Source organism: Pecten maximus, unplaced genomic scaffold (genome assembly GCF_902652985.1).
Source record: "Pecten maximus unplaced genomic scaffold, xPecMax1.1, whole genome shotgun sequence".
Classification (NCBI taxonomy): domain Eukaryota; kingdom Metazoa; phylum Mollusca; class Bivalvia; order Pectinida; family Pectinidae; genus Pecten; species Pecten maximus.
Genome location: NW_022982923.1, coordinates 13517 through 31839, shown reverse-complemented (window position 1 = coordinate 31839; position 18323 = coordinate 13517). Strand labels below are relative to the sequence as shown.

Genomic DNA, 18323 nt, shown 5'->3' with positions numbered 1-18323 from the left:
GGGGAACAACCCCAAGAAAAAAACTGCATGAAGTGCTGCTGGAAATGTACTTTGGTAGTGGGTTGCCATGCCTGTTTCATCGTCTTCGCTTCACAGTTCCACAACTCAGAGGTAATCGTAAAAGGAATTATTTGCCAGGACATCTTCTTCGGGAAGCTTATCATGATGAATGCGTCTGGTCGCATTTCCATATGTATTGTAACTTAGTATCTATCGACATTGCGGATGCATTGTCATTAGTCCAGAGAGTATTCCTGAATAGGCCCGATGACAGCCTATGTGATACAGCAGTGCTTTATTTTATTCATGTCATCAGAAGAAGTATTTGTAGGAGCTACCTTGCAGACCTGACCAACGGCACTAGCAATAAATCTGCCTACAGGCAAATCAGAAGAAACAAACGGTTACTTCACTTGTCGTCAGCCACAGATGTCAGTAGTGGACCGTTATCGTTATCAACATTTTACTACAATGTTGGTTGTTACACCAAAGCCTCAGAAGTGGCAAGTTGTGTGGTGTTCGCCTGTCAGCAACGGAGATTACTACAGAACCATACTGGTAGTGATGATGTGGGATACGAAGAGGAGATGTGTGGTAAAGGATACACACTGCTACAAAAAGCGAAAAGTTCCTTCGTACATGAATACACCATTGGCAAAACGTTAAATAGACTATATCCACATGACCTAAATGAAGTGGTTGATGTAAATGAGAAAGATATTTCCCTTCCACCTCTGCCGTACGCCATCTTCCTCCTTGTGTTGTCTACCTTCAGACTTGGTAACATCGACCAGTCCCAGACAATCCTCGAGGATCTCATGGCTGTACAAACCAATCGTATCTGCGGTGTACGTCACTATCCCATCTTAACCAATCTGGTCGAGATATGTCGTCAACTGTTGGGGAACACAAGTCGGGCCGTCAAATCGTCTGAGGAGTCCTGCAGGCAACTCCCTTCAAACTTTGCCGTTTTAAAGAGGACTGCTGATCTTCGTCGGACTCAGGATAAACAAGGAAGCAAAACAGACATCACATTATATTACTGCAATGTTTATTGTCAGACTCCGAGCGACGAGAGCGTCGATGATGATTACGTCGGAGTCTATTGTTGTCACAAAATAATGTACAACACTGATCCAGTCAATTTTATTAAAATGTCTTGGTTTTAAACAGCGATTTACCTATCACAGTAGACTCTACAACGACCTCTGTCCGACCCGGATCTTTGTCTGAACCGGTCAAATGATTTAGTGCTGAAAAATCCCTCTTTTTCTATAGCAGTTTAATTAACTCTGCCTATTCCGGACTCTGTCCATTCTGTAATTCGGCCATATATCAAAGTCCTATTCCATCTTTACACGAGTAAATCTACTATGTGGCGATCGAATTCGGCTTCGTTTTGGTCCAGTGTGCATTGGTGTCTTCTTGGGCGCCCGGTAGGTGTTTATTCAGTTGACCTTGCATTGTCACTGGCAAGGTTACATGACAAGTCAAACACATGTATTTCATCCACGTATGAAAAAGACTACATCTTTGTTAATTAAAACATATAACACTGCACATGATTATGTCAGATACAATACCAACCTGCTCAAATATGCAAGCAGGACTTCCTTTCGAGGGCCCAATGATTGCCAAATACCCGGATGAGGAAATAGAGGATGACGGTATCTCGATCGCTTTGTTAATAACTCCACTGCTGCCGATGTAGAAAATTAACTCAAAACTGAGGGTATTTCTTCTGAATAGGACAGCATTCAACCAGGTAATCCTGATACGGAGGCAGATGAGGATCCAGACGTTGAAACGGAAATGAAATTAGCCAGACTACATACATATGTAGATGTGTTTTCGACATTATTGAATCATCCATAAAAAATGAAAAGATAATTGTAATTTACTTTATTTGGATGTATTCAAAAAGAGTGAGAGTTGACTCGGCCATGAAGATGATGGCGACCTCTACTCAAAAGAGAGACCTGTTCAAGCAAATGCCGAAAATATGAAACAGTAATTGCCAATGTTGTCCCAGTGGACAATATAATGCTGTTATCACAAATGTAATAGTCGTGATAAACCTAGTCTTTATAAATATAGTCTTTTTATTTTTTGTCTATATAGATGATATGGTTTCACAGCTACAATTGGCTTAACTGTTGTTATACATTTTATATATTAATACATGTAGTAACGCAACTATGCTATGGTTTTATTTTATATGTAATGATGTCAAAGCAGACTCGTCCAATCCGAAACTCTCTACAAACCGGTAAAATTATAGAGTCCCACTGAAGAACATTTTCTTCAACTACATGATGTTTTTATTGTGATAAATAAAGTATCTTTCGTACTATTGTAAATAAATTTGTAATTTTAGCTAAAAATCAATAACATGACAATACAAGGTCAACATTATTGATACGGAGACCCGTTTAGGAGAAAAACGTAAAATATTTGAACATTTCTACAAATAATGCATAGGCCAAACATGATCACTCCATCAATGAACTGCTCGGTGTACAGGACATTATCACCCAATCAATGAACTGTTCAGTGTACAAAACACGATCACTCCATCAATGAACTGCTCGGTATACTGAATACGATCACTCCATCAATGAACTTCTCGGTGAACAGAACATGATCACTCCATCAATGAACTGCTCGGTATACAGAACATTATTACTCCATCAATGAACTGCTCGGTGAACAGAACACGATCACTCCATCAATGAACTGTTCGATGTACAAAACACGATCACTCCATCAATAAACTGCTCGGTGTACAGAACACGATCACTTCATCAATGAACTGCTCGGTGTACAGAACACGATCACTCCATCAATGAACTGTTCAGTGTACAAAACACGATCACTCCATCAATGAACTGCTCGGTGTACAGAACACGATCACTCCATCAATGAACTGTTCAGTGTACAAAACACGATCACTCCATCAATGAACTGCTCGGTGTACGGAACACGATCACTCCATCAATGAACTGCTCGGCATACAGAACATGATCACTGCATCAATGAACTGCTCGGTGAACAGAACACGATCACTCCATCAATGAACTGCTCGGCATACAGAACATGATCACTCCATCAATGAACTGCTCGGTGAACAGAACACGATCACTCCATCAATGAACTGCTCAGTGTACAAAACACGATCATTCCATCAATGAACTGTTCGATGTACAGAACACGACCATTCCATCGATGAACTGCTCAGTGTACAGAACACGATCACTCCATCAATGAACTGCTCGTTGTACAGAACACAATCACTCCATCAATGAACTGCTCGGTATACTGAACACGATCACTCCATCAATAAACTGCTCGGTGTACAGAACACGATCACTTCATCAATGAACTGCTCGGTATACTGAATACGATCACTCCATCAATGAACTTCTCGGTGAACAGAAAATGATCACTCCATCAATGAACTGCTCGGCATACAGAACATGATCACTCCATCAATGAACTGCTCGGTGTACAGAACACGATCACTCCATCAATGAACTGCTCAGTGTACAAAACACGATCATTCCATCAATGAACTGTTCGATGTACAGAACACGACCATTCCATCGATGAACTGCTCAGTGTACAGAACACGATCACTCCATCAATGAACTGCTCGTTGTACAGAACACAATCACTCCATCAATGAACTGCTCGGTATACTGAACACGATCACTCCATCAATAAACTGCTCGGTGTACAGAACATGATCACTCCATCAATGAACTGCTCGGTATACAGAACACGATCACTCCATCAATGAACTGCTCGGTATACTGAATACGATCACTCCATCAATGAACTTCTCGGTGAACAGAACATGATCACTCCATCAATGAACTGCTCGGCATACAGAACATGATCACTCCATCAATGAACTGCTCGGTGAACAGAACACGATCACTCCATCAGTGAACTGCTCAGTGTACAAAACACGATCACTTCATCAATGAACTGTTCGATGTACTGAACACGACCACTCCATCGATGAACTGCTCAGTGTACAGAACACGATCACTCCATCAATGAACTGCTCGTTGTACAGAACACAATCACTCCATCAATGAACTGCTCGGTATACTGAACACGATCACTCCATCAATGAACTGCTCGGTATACAGAACACGATCACTCTATCAATGAACTGCTCAGTGTACAAAACACGATCACTCCATCAATGAACTGTTCGGTGTACAGAACACGATCACTCCATCAATGAACTGCTCAGTGTACAGAACACGATCACTCCATCAATGAACTGATCGGTGTACAGAACACGATCACTCCATTAATGAACTGCTCGGTGTACTGAACACGATCATTCCATCAATGAACTGTTCGATGTACAGGACATTATCACCCAATCAATGAACTGCTCAGTGTACAGAACACGATCACTCCATCAATGAACTGCTCGGTGAACAGAACATGATCACTCCATCAATGAACTGCTCGGTGTACAGAACACGATCACTCCATCAATGAACTGCTCGGTATAGAAAACACGATCACTCCATCAATGAACTGCTCGGTGTACAGAACACGATCATTCCATCAATGAACTGATCGGTGTACAGAACACGATCACTCCATTAATGAACTGCTCGGTGTACTGAACACGATCATTCCATCAATGAACTGTTCGATGTACAGGACATTATCACCCAATCAATGAACTGCTCAGTGTACAGAACACGATCACTCCATCAATGAACTGCTCGGTGTACAGAACACGATCACTTCATCAATGAACTGCTCGGTGTACAGAACACGATCACTCCATCAATGAACTGTTCAGTGTACAAAACACGATCACTCCATCAATGAACTGCTCGGTGTACAGAACACGATCACTCCATCAATGAACTGTTCAGTGTACAAAACACGATCACTCCATCAATGAACTGCTCGGTGTACGGAACACGATCACTCCATCAATGAACTGCTCGGCATACAGAACATGATCACTCCATCAATGAACTGCTCGGTGAACAGAACACGATCACTCCATCAATGAACTGCTCGGCATACAGAACATGATCACTCCATCAATGAACTGCTCGGTGAACAGAACACGATCACTCCATCAATGAACTGCTCAGTGTACAAAACACGATCATTCCATCAATGAACTGTTCGATGTACAGAACACGACCATTCCATCGATGAACTGCTCAGTGTACAGAACACGATCACTCCATCAATGAACTGCTCGTTGTACAGAACACAATCACTCCATCAATGAACTGCTCGGTATACTGAACACGATCACTCCATCAATAAACTGCTCGGTGTACAGAACACGATCACTTCATCAATGAACTGCTCGGTATACTGAATACGATCACTCCATCAATGAACTTCTCGGTGAACAGAAAATGATCACTCCATCAATGAACTGCTCGGCATACAGAACATGATCACTCCATCAATGAACTGCTCGGTGTACAGAACACGATCACTCCATCAATGAACTGCTCAGTGTACAAAACACGATCATTCCATCAATGAACTGTTCGATGTACAGAACACGACCATTCCATCGATGAACTGCTCAGTGTACAGAACACGATCACTCCATCAATGAACTGCTCGTTGTACAGAACACAATCACTCCATCAATGAACTGCTCGGTATACTGAACACGATCACTCCATCAATGAACTGCTCGGTATACAGAACACGATCACTCTATCAATGAACTGCTCAGTGTACAAAACACGATCACTCCATCAATGAACTGTTCGGTGTACAGAACACGATCACTCCATCAATGAACTGCTCAGTGTACAGAACACGATCACTCCATCAATGAACTGATCGGTGTACAGAACACGATCACTCCATTAATGAACTGCTCGGTGTACTGAACACGATCATTCCATCAATGAACTGTTCGATGTACAGGACATTATCACCCAATCAATGAACTGCTCAGTGTACAGAACACGATCACTCCATCAATGAACTGCTCGGTGAACAGAACATGATCACTCCATCAATGAACTGCTCGGTGTACAGAACACGATCACTCCATCAATGAACTGCTCGGTATAGAAAACACGATCACTCCATCAATGAACTGCTCGGTGTACAGAACACGATCATTCCATCAATGAACTGATCGGTGTACAGAACACGATCACTCCATTAATGAACTGCTCGGTGTACTGAACACGATCATTCCATCAATGAACTGTTCGATGTACAGGACATTATCACCCAATCAATGAACTGCTCAGTGTACAGAACACGATCACTCCATCAATGAACTGCTCGGTGTACAGAACACGATCACTTCATCAATGAACTGCTCGGTGTACAGAACACGATCACTCCATCAATGAACTGTTCAGTGTACAAAACACGATCACTCCATCAATGAACTGCTCGGTGTACAGAACACGATCACTCCATCAATGAACTGTTCAGTGTACAAAACACGATCACTCCATCAATGAACTGCTCGGTGTACGGAACACGATCACTCCATCAATGAACTGCTCGGCATACAGAACATGATCACTCCATCAATGAACTGCTCGGTGAACAGAACACGATCACTCCATCAATGAACTGCTCGGCATACAGAACATGATCACTCCATCAATGAACTGCTCGGTGAACAGAACACGATCACTCCATCAATGAACTGCTCAGTGTACAAAACACGATCATTCCATCAATGAACTGTTCGATGTACAGAACACGACCATTCCATCGATGAACTGCTCAGTGTACAGAACACGATCACTCCATCAATGAACTGCTCGTTGTACAGAACACAATCACTCCATCAATGAACTGCTCGGTATACTGAACACGATCACTCCATCAATAAACTGCTCGGTGTACAGAACACGATCACTTCATCAATGAACTGCTCGGTATACTGAATACGATCACTCCATCAATGAACTTCTCGGTGAACAGAAAATGATCACTCCATCAATGAACTGCTCGGCATACAGAACATGATCACTCCATCAATGAACTGCTCGGTGTACAGAACACGATCACTCCATCAATGAACTGCTCAGTGTACAAAACACGATCATTCCATCAATGAACTGTTCGATGTACAGAACACGACCATTCCATCGATGAACTGCTCAGTGTACAGAACACGATCACTCCATCAATGAACTGCTCGTTGTACAGAACACAATCACTCCATCAATGAACTGCTCGGTATACTGAACACGATCACTCCATCAATGAACTGCTCGGTATACAGAACATGATCACTCCATCAATGAACTGCTCGGTATACAGAACACGATCACTCCATCAATGAACTGCTCGGTATACTGAATACGATCACTCCATCAATGAACTTCTCGGTGAACAGAACACGATCACTCCATCAATGAACTGCTCGGCATACAGAACATGATCACTCCATCAATGAACTGCTCGGTGAACAGAACACGATCACTCCATCAATGAACTGCTCAGTGTACAAAACACGATCACTCCATCAATGAACTGTTCGGTGTACAGAACACGATCACTCCATCAATGAACTGCTCGGTGTACGGAACACGATCACTCCATCAATGAACTGCTCGGTATACTGAATACGATCACTCCATCAATGAACTTCTCGGTGAACAGAACATGATCACTCCATCAATGAACTGCTCGGCATACAGAACATGATCACTCCATCAATGAACTGCTCGGTGAACAGAACACGATCACTCCATCAATGAACTGCTCAATGTACAAAACACGATAATTCCATCAATGAACTGTTCGATGTACAGAACACGACCATTCCATCGATGAACTGCTCAGTGTACAGAACACGATCACTCCATCAATGAACTGCTCGGCATACAGAACATGATCACTCCATCAATGAACTGCTCGGTGAACAGAACACGATCACTCCATCAATGAACTGCTCAGTGTACAAAACACGATCACTCCATCAATGAACTGTTCGGTGTACAGAACACGATCACTCCATCAATGAACTGCTCGGTGTACGGAACACGATCACTCCATCAATGAACTGCTCGGTATACTGAATACGATCACTCCATCAATGAACTTCTCGGTGAACAGAACATGATCACTCCATCAATGAACTGCTCGGCATACAGAACATGATCACTCCATCAATGAACTGCTCGGTGAACAGAACACGATCACTCCATCAATGAACTGCTCAATGTACAAAACACGATAATTCCATCAATGAACTGTTCGATGTACAGAACACGACCATTCCATCGATGAACTGCTCAGTGTACAGAACACGATCACTCCATCAATGAACTGCTCGTTGTACAGAACACAATCACTCCATCAATGAACTGCTCGGTATACTGAACACGATCACTCCATCAATGAACTGCTCGGTATACAGAACACGATCACTCTATCAATGAACTGCTCAGTATACAAAACACGATCACTCCATCAATGAACTGTTCGGTGTACAGAACACGATCACTCCATCAATGAACTGCTCAGTGTACAGAACACGATCACTCCATCAATGAACTGCTCGGTGTACAGAACACGATCACTCCATCAATGAACTGATCGGTGTACAGAACACGATCACTCCATTAATAAACTGCTCGGTGTACTGAACACGATCATTCCGTCAATGAACTGTTCGATGTACATTACATTATCACCCAATCAATGAACTGCTCAGTGTACAGAACACGATCACTCCATCAATGAACTGCTCGGTATACAAAACACGATCACTCTATCAATGAACTGCTCAGTATACAAAACACGATCACTCCATCAATGAACTGTTCGGTGTACAGAACACGATCACTCCATCAATGAACTGCTCGGTGTACGGAACACGATCACTCCATCAATGAACTGCTCGGTATACTGAATACGATCACTCCATCAATGAACTTCTCGGTGAACAGAACATGATCACTCCATCAATGAACTGCTCGGCATACAGAACATGATCACTCCATCAATGAACTGCTCGGTGAACAGAACACGATCACTCCATCAATGAACTGCTCAATGTACAAAACACGATAATTCCATCAATGAACTGTTCGATGTACAGAACACGACCATTCCATCGATGAACTGCTCAGTGTACAGAACACGATCACTCCATCAATGAACTGCTCGTTGTACAGAACACAATCACTCCATCAATGAACTGCTCGGTATACAGAACACGATCACTCCATCAATGAACTGCTCAGTATACAAAACACGATCACTCCATCAATGAACTGTTCGGTGTACAGAACACGATCACTCCATCAATGAACTGCTCAGTGTACAGAACACGATCACTCCATCAATGAACTGCTCGGTGTACAGAACACGATCACTCCATCAATGAACTGCTCAGTGTACAGAACACGATCACTCCATCAATGAACTGCTCGGTGTACAGAACACGATCACTCCATCAATGAACTGATCGGTGTACAGAACACGATCACTCCATTAATAAACTGCTCGGTGTACTGAACACGATCATTCCGTCAATGAACTGTTCGATGTACAGGACATTATCACCCAATCAATGAACTGCTCAGTGTACAGAACACGATCACTCCATCAATGAACTGCTCGGTGAACAGAACATGATCACTCCATCAATGAACTGCTCGGTGTACAGAACACGATCACTCCATCAATGAACTGCTCGGTATACAAAACACGATCACTCCATCAATGAACTGCTCGGTGAACAGAACATGATCACTCCATCAATGAACTGCTCGGTGTGCAGAACACGATCACTTCATCAATGAACTGCTCGGTGTACAGAACACGATCACTCCATGAATGAACTGCTCAGTGTACAAAACACGATCACTCCATCAATGAACTGCTCAGTGTACAAAACACGATCACTCCATCAATGAACTGTTCAGTGTACAAAACACGATCACTCCATCAATGAACTGCTCGGTGTAGAGAACAATATCTCTGCAGCCATTTTGTGGTTTCTCACATGGTTCATCAAGCGCTACTGGAGAAACAGGAAAGACCACAAGATACCGGTGTGTGAGATAAACATGTATGTTCTAATATCTCCTCAAACAAATCACTCTCACTTTGTTGTTTGGTGATCAATACTTATGTAAGTCTAACTACCAAAAATGTTAGGTTAAGATGTTTTCATGGTTTGCCGCTAAAGTTGTCCAAGCTAAAAGTAATTGATCTGGGGACAGAAAAGAGATATAGAAATTTCCACTGTGACGGGTAAACTGGAAATTCCTGTTTCGTTTTGGACTGTATAAACACATAATATAATTGTATAACGAGTCGAGGAGGTGTTACACAACAGTGCACTGATTCCGTGTATAGAACAATACTGGGTATATAATGGGTATACCCGATCTAGGTAGGACGTAGAACAATCAGTGTGGAGATCATTGGTATGTTGGTCCGATTGATAAGTATTTGCTGCCCCTGGAAAATGGAGGTTGTAATTTTTAGGATTTATATGACGGAGGACAACAACTAAGTAAGTAGTTACTTATAAAATGTGATTGAAGTGTCGGTGCCGTCTTGTTGTCCTCGGTACTGAACTGGCTAAACTCGTTATGGACAGACATGGCATACAATTGGCAGTTGGTAGACTTATTTCCATATACAATTCAACGTATCGTATTCGTTTATAGGTTTGACTGCTTACACATGCACACAAGTAATACACACACACACACAAAGGGGGAATTGAATGATAGAGTTTCACATTTACTTCCTGAAATCATTCGTGTTGTGACTATTTTTCTGTGAAAATCATGATATATTCGGGATATAGAAATACATATTATCGTATTCAGTATCGTGCCCTGTTGAATTCTATATATATTATTACACAATCGTTAGATATTACACTTCAAAGAAGATTAAAATGTGAGCTTCTATTATTTTCTTGATTTCCTAAAAGACCTAAAAGACATTTTTCAAAAAATCGATTTGGTAGACTTTTTCACTGTTATATTATGTACCATTCCAAAAAAGCAATGATTACATTTTATCATGTCTTGCTTTGGTCAGGAATTTATACACATTATTATTTATTGATATACAAACACTTAAATGGATTCGACAATTGTTCAGAATATATTATTACGTGCATATAACTAATGATTTATTACTTTGTAAAGCAAAACTGATACGGTTATACCCAATACCTGCGTTTATAAGCATAAATCCTTCTTAAATCTTGTCAAAACATACACTGGTGTTTTTATGCTAAATAAAGCATAGATGAGAATATACACGGCAAAATATTCAGAACAAGTGTCTGTTGGTTCGCGAAAACTAGATATTCTCCAATAGCCATATCGTTAACTCGTTAAAATTTTATTCATTTGTCTTCAATGAAAATCGCGAAATTTATGACCCGCCTTAACAACCGGCTATATGGTAGCTATTTCTGATATCATTGCTTTAAAAATGCTTATCCATGCGGAACAAATTTACATCAGTAATGCAATTTTGATAATTGATTAAACGAGTAGGGACAGGATTTAAATTAATGAATTAGCACAGAGCCCATTACACACCATGCAGGTGTACTGTGAGCCTAGATATTATCAACCCGTAGGTAATTCTATCAGATAAAACACAACCAAGTGATTCACTAAACAATACAGGCGTCACGACTATTATTGTTTTGCTTGTCTAAAGTGTAGACAAAGATATTTGAATAATCATAAAGGGAGGTTAAAAGCTAAGGATTATCATGAGAAGTTGAGAGACGAAGTTTACATAATTATAAAGACCTAAAAACAGGGTATGTAGTTACAACCAAAGTAATGTACAGGACGGTATCTTACTCAGATCATCAGTACAAACGTGTGAGTGTTAGATATCCAAGAAAAACTATCAAATTTTGTCATATTGCAATTTTCATCGGGAAAAAATCCTTACCTCAATGAGTATTTAGGCCATGACGTCATCAGTTTCAACGTCATGTCACTGGACAAGTTCAATTTTAATAATATGATTCAGTTTTTTCCAGAAAAAGATAAAAACAGATCCTTCGAATACCCACTTAATAGAAATTCCCTACTTCCGTTGTTGTTATAAAAGTACAATGTATCAACAGTCTTCAATTATTCCCTTTGAATATACTGCCTAATACTTCTATCGAATTATTTACAAATACTGCTTTCTTACATAGTCATGTAATTTAATTTTTATTAACGCACACGATATAAAATGCAAAATATCAGGTATTCCAGTATATAATTAAATTCCTGGGGATTTTATCAATATATTTAAGAAACACTAGATTGACAGCATATATAACCAATACAAGATACACCAGGGACTTAAAGAATGTAAAACAATTACCCGTATACAGAACAAACGTATACAAAACGTATTCGTGTTTAATGCATAGGAGAGGCGTCAGTTTGAAAAACATATGTGACTCAATGGACAATATAGGGTTAAAAATAGCACAGGTATAGTATTAGCCCCTCTGGATTGTACACAAATACCAAGTACTAGTCTCGGTACTACATATAATACTCACAATACTGACATAGGTCTAGTAATAATCTCCTGATAATCTATAATGCTGACTAGTCTAGAAATTATATACAAATAGCCATAATACAGACCATAAGTATTGTTTAAATCATAATATAATCTACAACACTTATCAATTCAATTCAATTCTTTTATTACCTTAGGCCTTTCGGCCCATCGGTTTTTAACAAACATATATACATATACATGATACATTTACACAAAATCTCACACTCTACAGTGTACATGTTACATAATACATGTATAGTTTTAGTACAAAGTGTTGACTACAGTTATGGTAGTAGCCTCGGTTTCAGTTACAAATGCCTAATGTTAGTTCACAGGTATGATACAAGCCATGGATAACGTTTGTTTCTGAAACATACGCGTTTTAGATTGTATTCATTGTCGATATTAATCAGGGTTAAAGATAAATATTCACAGCTCCTTTACCGGCTGTCAAGACCAGGTTGTACAAAAGTTGCCGGTAATTTGAGCGACCACATATTACTGCATTGTTGCGAAACTGCATTAGATATCCGGTTAAGACTTTTAAATGTTGAATTGTTTATGTTGTGTACTAGTTTATTGAAACGGACTACAATCACTTATGTGATATAGACTATAGCGACTCTTCCGACTGGCATGGCGGCATGTAAACATTGATGTAAATGACCTCAAGTGAATACACGGTATTACTGTTGCTCTGTGTTGAGTCATGTCAATACACACACATAACAGTTTAGAACGAGCCCAACCTATATATCTCAAGTGTCACTAGTAATCGTTATCAAATTTCTCGGCATGAACATTATCATCTTGAATGCAGGTCCTATGTTGCTCTGGAACTCTTGTTGAAATATCCAAAAGAAATGTATGTTTCATTAGCATTATATATATATATATATATCATCCAGAACAATATACACGTATACCAGTATATAAAAAAATGCATATCATTCAATAGATCATTAAAACACTTTCATAATTTGATCATTCATATTAAAAACTTTAAACACAAATGAATCCAAATACAACTGGCTTACTAGTTAAGACCTAAAAGTGTGGACAAACAGTCTTCTACAAACACAAGAAAACATAAATATTAAGAGGAGTAATAAAAAGTAACCTGTCCGCTTTTGAGCTCGAACCAGCGACCTTTCTCACTCAATGAAAACATCATACAACTAGGCAAAGGAAACTTCATGATTGTATAAGCTAGTAAGTTGACCTGATACTCTTAACATTTGCACTACTCCTTCATTCACAAAGTCTTTGCACCCAAAGACAACCACAATCGAGGCTCTTTAGGTCCAAGGAAGCACCTCAATGTCATATAGCCTTCACCTGGAACGGTCAACGGTACCAAATCCTTAACAGGAGGGATGTTTATACTAAATCCATACGGAAGCAACTTCCAGTCAATCAAGTCCACCAGAACTGTCACATGTCCATTCCGAGTTACCACTACTTACATACACAAGTACACACAAACATGTACATTACGTTTACTAAGAAATGCGCACACAGATAAAGTACTCGCGCACAGGGAAAACGTAACACGAGCGTTTTACTATTTGGACGGACACGACAGTAACTACCTGTAATCAATAATAGTTATATAAACAAAACTTTTCATTACAGATACATAGAGGTTACACAAGGACCTCGTGTCTTTTGCAACTTTAAAAAAACAAACTTACGAGTGTGACATAAATTCCATATCCAACAATCACGAGTCGTGTGACCTGTTTCTACCATAATGATATCAACTTGAATCAAAGGGAAACGTACGTGGCCAAGTATAATTTCGCGTATGCAGATAAAGTGTACCGGTGACGCCCGGGACCCGGTGATGTGACGTCATTCGATTATTGATGACGTCAATAACAATTGTAGCTTCAATTCAAAGTTCGAATTCTTGACCAATCAAAAGACCGGAAGGTCAAATACCTCTAGTGGTATATAACATATATTTATCCAACAGTCGGCACATTTATACAATGGCTTGAGAGTTGAATAACACAGCGTATTGTGGTAGAAATATTATTAGCTAATGTTTAATTTATGACCCTATTACATTGATGTAGCGTACCCACCGCACTTGCTACATAAAACAACATACACAAACCACAACAAACGCAATCGTAATTAATTGGAATGCTTATATTCAAATATGACCTTCTATTTTCAGGTTGAGGTCAATAAGGGGCTGCCAAGGCGATACTCCACAACATCAATGTAATGGATCCAAAGAATGCGTCCCAGTTGATTTCCCAGCATCTTGATGAGCATCATGGCGTTGGTTCTGAGGAGAACGTTAACATTAGGCGTTTGATTAAATATTTTCACGAGAAATCGGTCCATGCGAATTTATTTTGGCAAGGCTTTAAGCTTGTATTTACTGGCTCTACAGCAGAGGGATTAAACTTTCAAAGTTCTGACGATGACTGCATGATTATTTTCAATTACGTTAAAGTAGTTCAACAACAAGATGAAATAGCAGAAAGAGATGCCAGTAAAACTATTCTGGTCATGGATAACACTGACTGTATGCCTGGGCATACTTTACTCAGACTTCATAAGAGCGGGTTGCTTGTTAACGACGTGGTCATGAACTCAACAACTGATTTCAGAGGCTCAAAGTATTTGTCTAGTGAGAAGTTCAGAAATAACAATGTAGAGATAGGTTCCTACCCACACGGTCCCTGTTCAACAAAAGTTATAAATGGCAGAGAAGTTGATTATGCAAGCTGTTTCCACTGCCAGTCATGGCCAGAACAAAGCGACTTCAGAAATCGTACCAAAGACTGTTCATGGCCATCCAGACAATTAGTCAACAAAATTGTGAAAAATGGTTGCCACGTTGTTGCAATTGGTGACAAACATTCTAGACTCTTCGCAATGCAATGGAGGATTTCTTTTGCACGAGCCGAAAAATCTCTTGTCTGGTCGTTCAATCACGTACAATTGAAAACGTATGCTTTGTTAAAAATTTTCCTGAAAGAGTGCATTGAAAGCAATCCGTCAACACGTGAACTGCTTTGTTCCTATTTCATGAAGACAATTGTTTTTCATGCCATAGAACATAGACCGTCTATGTGGGTGAACGACAACATTGTTAAGTGTTTTTGGTATTGTTTTTCTATACTACTGGAATGTGTACAGACCGGATACTTGCCAAATTACTTTGTGCTTGCTAACAACCTGTTTCATTCCAATGTTACTGGGGATAACAGAAATAGACTACTGAACGTGCTGGAAAGATACTATGATAGAGGCTGGACATGCCTATTTGATTGTCTTCGTTCCACAGTTCCACAACGCATAGGTCATGATAAAAGGAATAAGTTGCCAGGAGACGTTCTTCGGGAAGCTTATCATGATGAATACATCTGGTCGCATTTCCATATGTATTGTAACTTAGTAGATATCGATATTGCGGATGCCTTGAAGTTAGTCCAGAGAGTATTCCTGAATACGCCCGATGACAGCCTATGTGATACAGCAGTGCTTTACTTTATTCATGTCATCAGAAGAAGTATTTGTAGGAGCTACATTGCAGACCCGACCAACGGTACTAGCAATAAATCTGCCTACAGGCAAATCAGAAGAAACAAACAGTTACTTCACTTGTCGTCATCCACAGATGTCAGTAGTGGACCGTTATCACTGGCAACGTTTTACTACAATGTTGGTTGTTACACCAAAGCCTCAGAATTGGCAACGCGCGTGGTGTCCGCCTGTCGAAAAGGCGGATTATTACAGAGTCATGGTGATAGGGACGATGTGGGATACGAAGAGCAGATGTGTGGTAAAGGATACACAGTGCTACAAAAAGCTAAAAGTTCTTTCGTACATGAATACATTATTGACAAAACGTCAAATAAATTATATCCCCCAGAACTATTTGAAGTGGTTGATAGAAACGCGAACGATATTTCTCTCCCGCTACTGCCGTACGCAATCTTTCTTCTTGTGTTGTCTACCTTCAGACTTGGTGACAGCGACCAGTCACAGACAATGCTCGATGATCTCATAGCTTTACGAACCGACGCTATCTACGGCGTACGTCACTATCCCATCTTGGACAGTCTGGTCAGGATATGTCACGAACTGTTGGGGAACACAAGTCAAGCCATCAAATCGTCTGAAGGGTCATGCAGAAAACTTTCTGACAGCCCGGCCGCCTTAATCAAGATTGCTGACCTTCGTCAAACTCGGAATGATGAACAAACAGGCAAAACAGACTTCAACACATTAGATTACTGCAATGTTAAATATCACAAAACAATGTACACAGCTGATCCAGACAATTTTATTAAAATGTCTTGGTTTTAAACAGCGATTTACCGATTACAGCTGACTGTGTCTAGACTGGACTCTGTCTAATCTGGATCCTAGTCCCATCGGTAAAATATTTTAGTCCTAAAATTCTTTCTTTTCTATAGTAGTTTAACTCGGCCTTATCCGGACTCTGTCAGTTATATAATCATGCTTAACTCTAGTGAATCTACTCCGTGCAAACCAAGTCGGCTTCGTTCTGGTCTAATGTGCGACATTTGCTTTGATAGCGCCCAGTGGGTGTTCATTCAGTTAACCCTGCATTGCCACTGCCAATGTAGACACGGTCAGTCAAATACCTGAAATCTTTCCCCGTATAACTGCTTAAATATGCAAGCGAGACTTCCTCTGAGGTCTGTATGACTGCGAAATACCCTGTTATAGAATAGAGGATGGTGATATCTCCCTTACAGGATATCTCCTCCGCTACCTAAAGGACCCACGTAACCAAATGATTTCTCATAGACGATAATGTTAACGTTTACAACTGTCCTGCTTAAATGGAGTTTTCAACACTGGTCAAGTAGCCCTAATTTTGAAGTATATCATCTCGCAAACCTGTAAATAGAATAGTTAAAAGTTCTTTCAGTTTGAACGGGGAAAACCCACAATCTATTTTAGATTTGGTTCCGTGGTCCTTATATAGAAGATAAACCCAAAACTGGGAGTATTTCATCTGAATGGGAAAAAATACACTTCTTGACAGCTTCCGACCAGTTTTTCCTGGTACGGACACAGAGTCGAATCGGAGATGAGATGAGGTGGACTACATAAGCATATTTGTGGCATTACATTAGTGATTTAAATTAAAAAATACAGGTTTAACCTCATTTGAATTAATTAAATCAAAGTACTGGAAGTACTGTAAACGAACATTATTGTTTAATGCAAAATCAGTAATCTTCTAAGTTTTAAGTTGATAAATTTACTGATATCGGTTAAGGAATTAATTGCAAATAATTTGAAATGTTTGCAGCTGTTCTGATTTGATTGTACACATGCATGTTTCTGTAAGGTCCTAATTGAAATTGGAAGTTTGTTGATCTATCTTGGATCGATGAAAATAAAAGATGTCTTCTTTCTTTCGGGAAGGCATCATCAGTTATAATACAGCCAGGACTCTGTGACCTTATTGATGCCAACTTCTAATATGCACTAAATTTAGGCTAGTTCCATCGTTAGTTTGGCATACATAGTTGTATTTCAACTTAATATGATGAAACAAACATAAAGAATTACTGAAAACCAAAACCAGAGCTGCTAATCAAGGCCCGAATTAAGAATTATTCTATTGAAACTGTACTCAAGCATTTATGGTACTTCAAAACAAAAAAACCTGACTCCTTTTGTTCAGGAATCATTTGATGTTAATAAATCTGTAAATGAGAAGATAAACTTCTGGTATAATTACAGTATTGTTAACAATGTGATAA

The 18323-nt window shown here is 39.8% G+C and overlaps 1 protein-coding gene across 1 annotated transcript; it reads left to right on the top strand.

Annotated features, from left to right (window-relative positions):
* Nucleotides 1-15029: 15029 nt before the first annotated feature.
* LOC117321150 lies at nucleotides 15030-16888 on the top strand. Its single transcript, XM_033875620.1, has one exon. It carries the CDS (start codon nucleotides 15082-15084, stop codon nucleotides 16885-16887), a length of 1806 nt encoding a protein of 601 aa, XP_033731511.1. The 5' UTR covers nucleotides 15030-15081; the 3' UTR covers nucleotide 16888.
* The last annotated feature ends 1435 nt before the right edge of the window (nucleotides 16889-18323 follow it).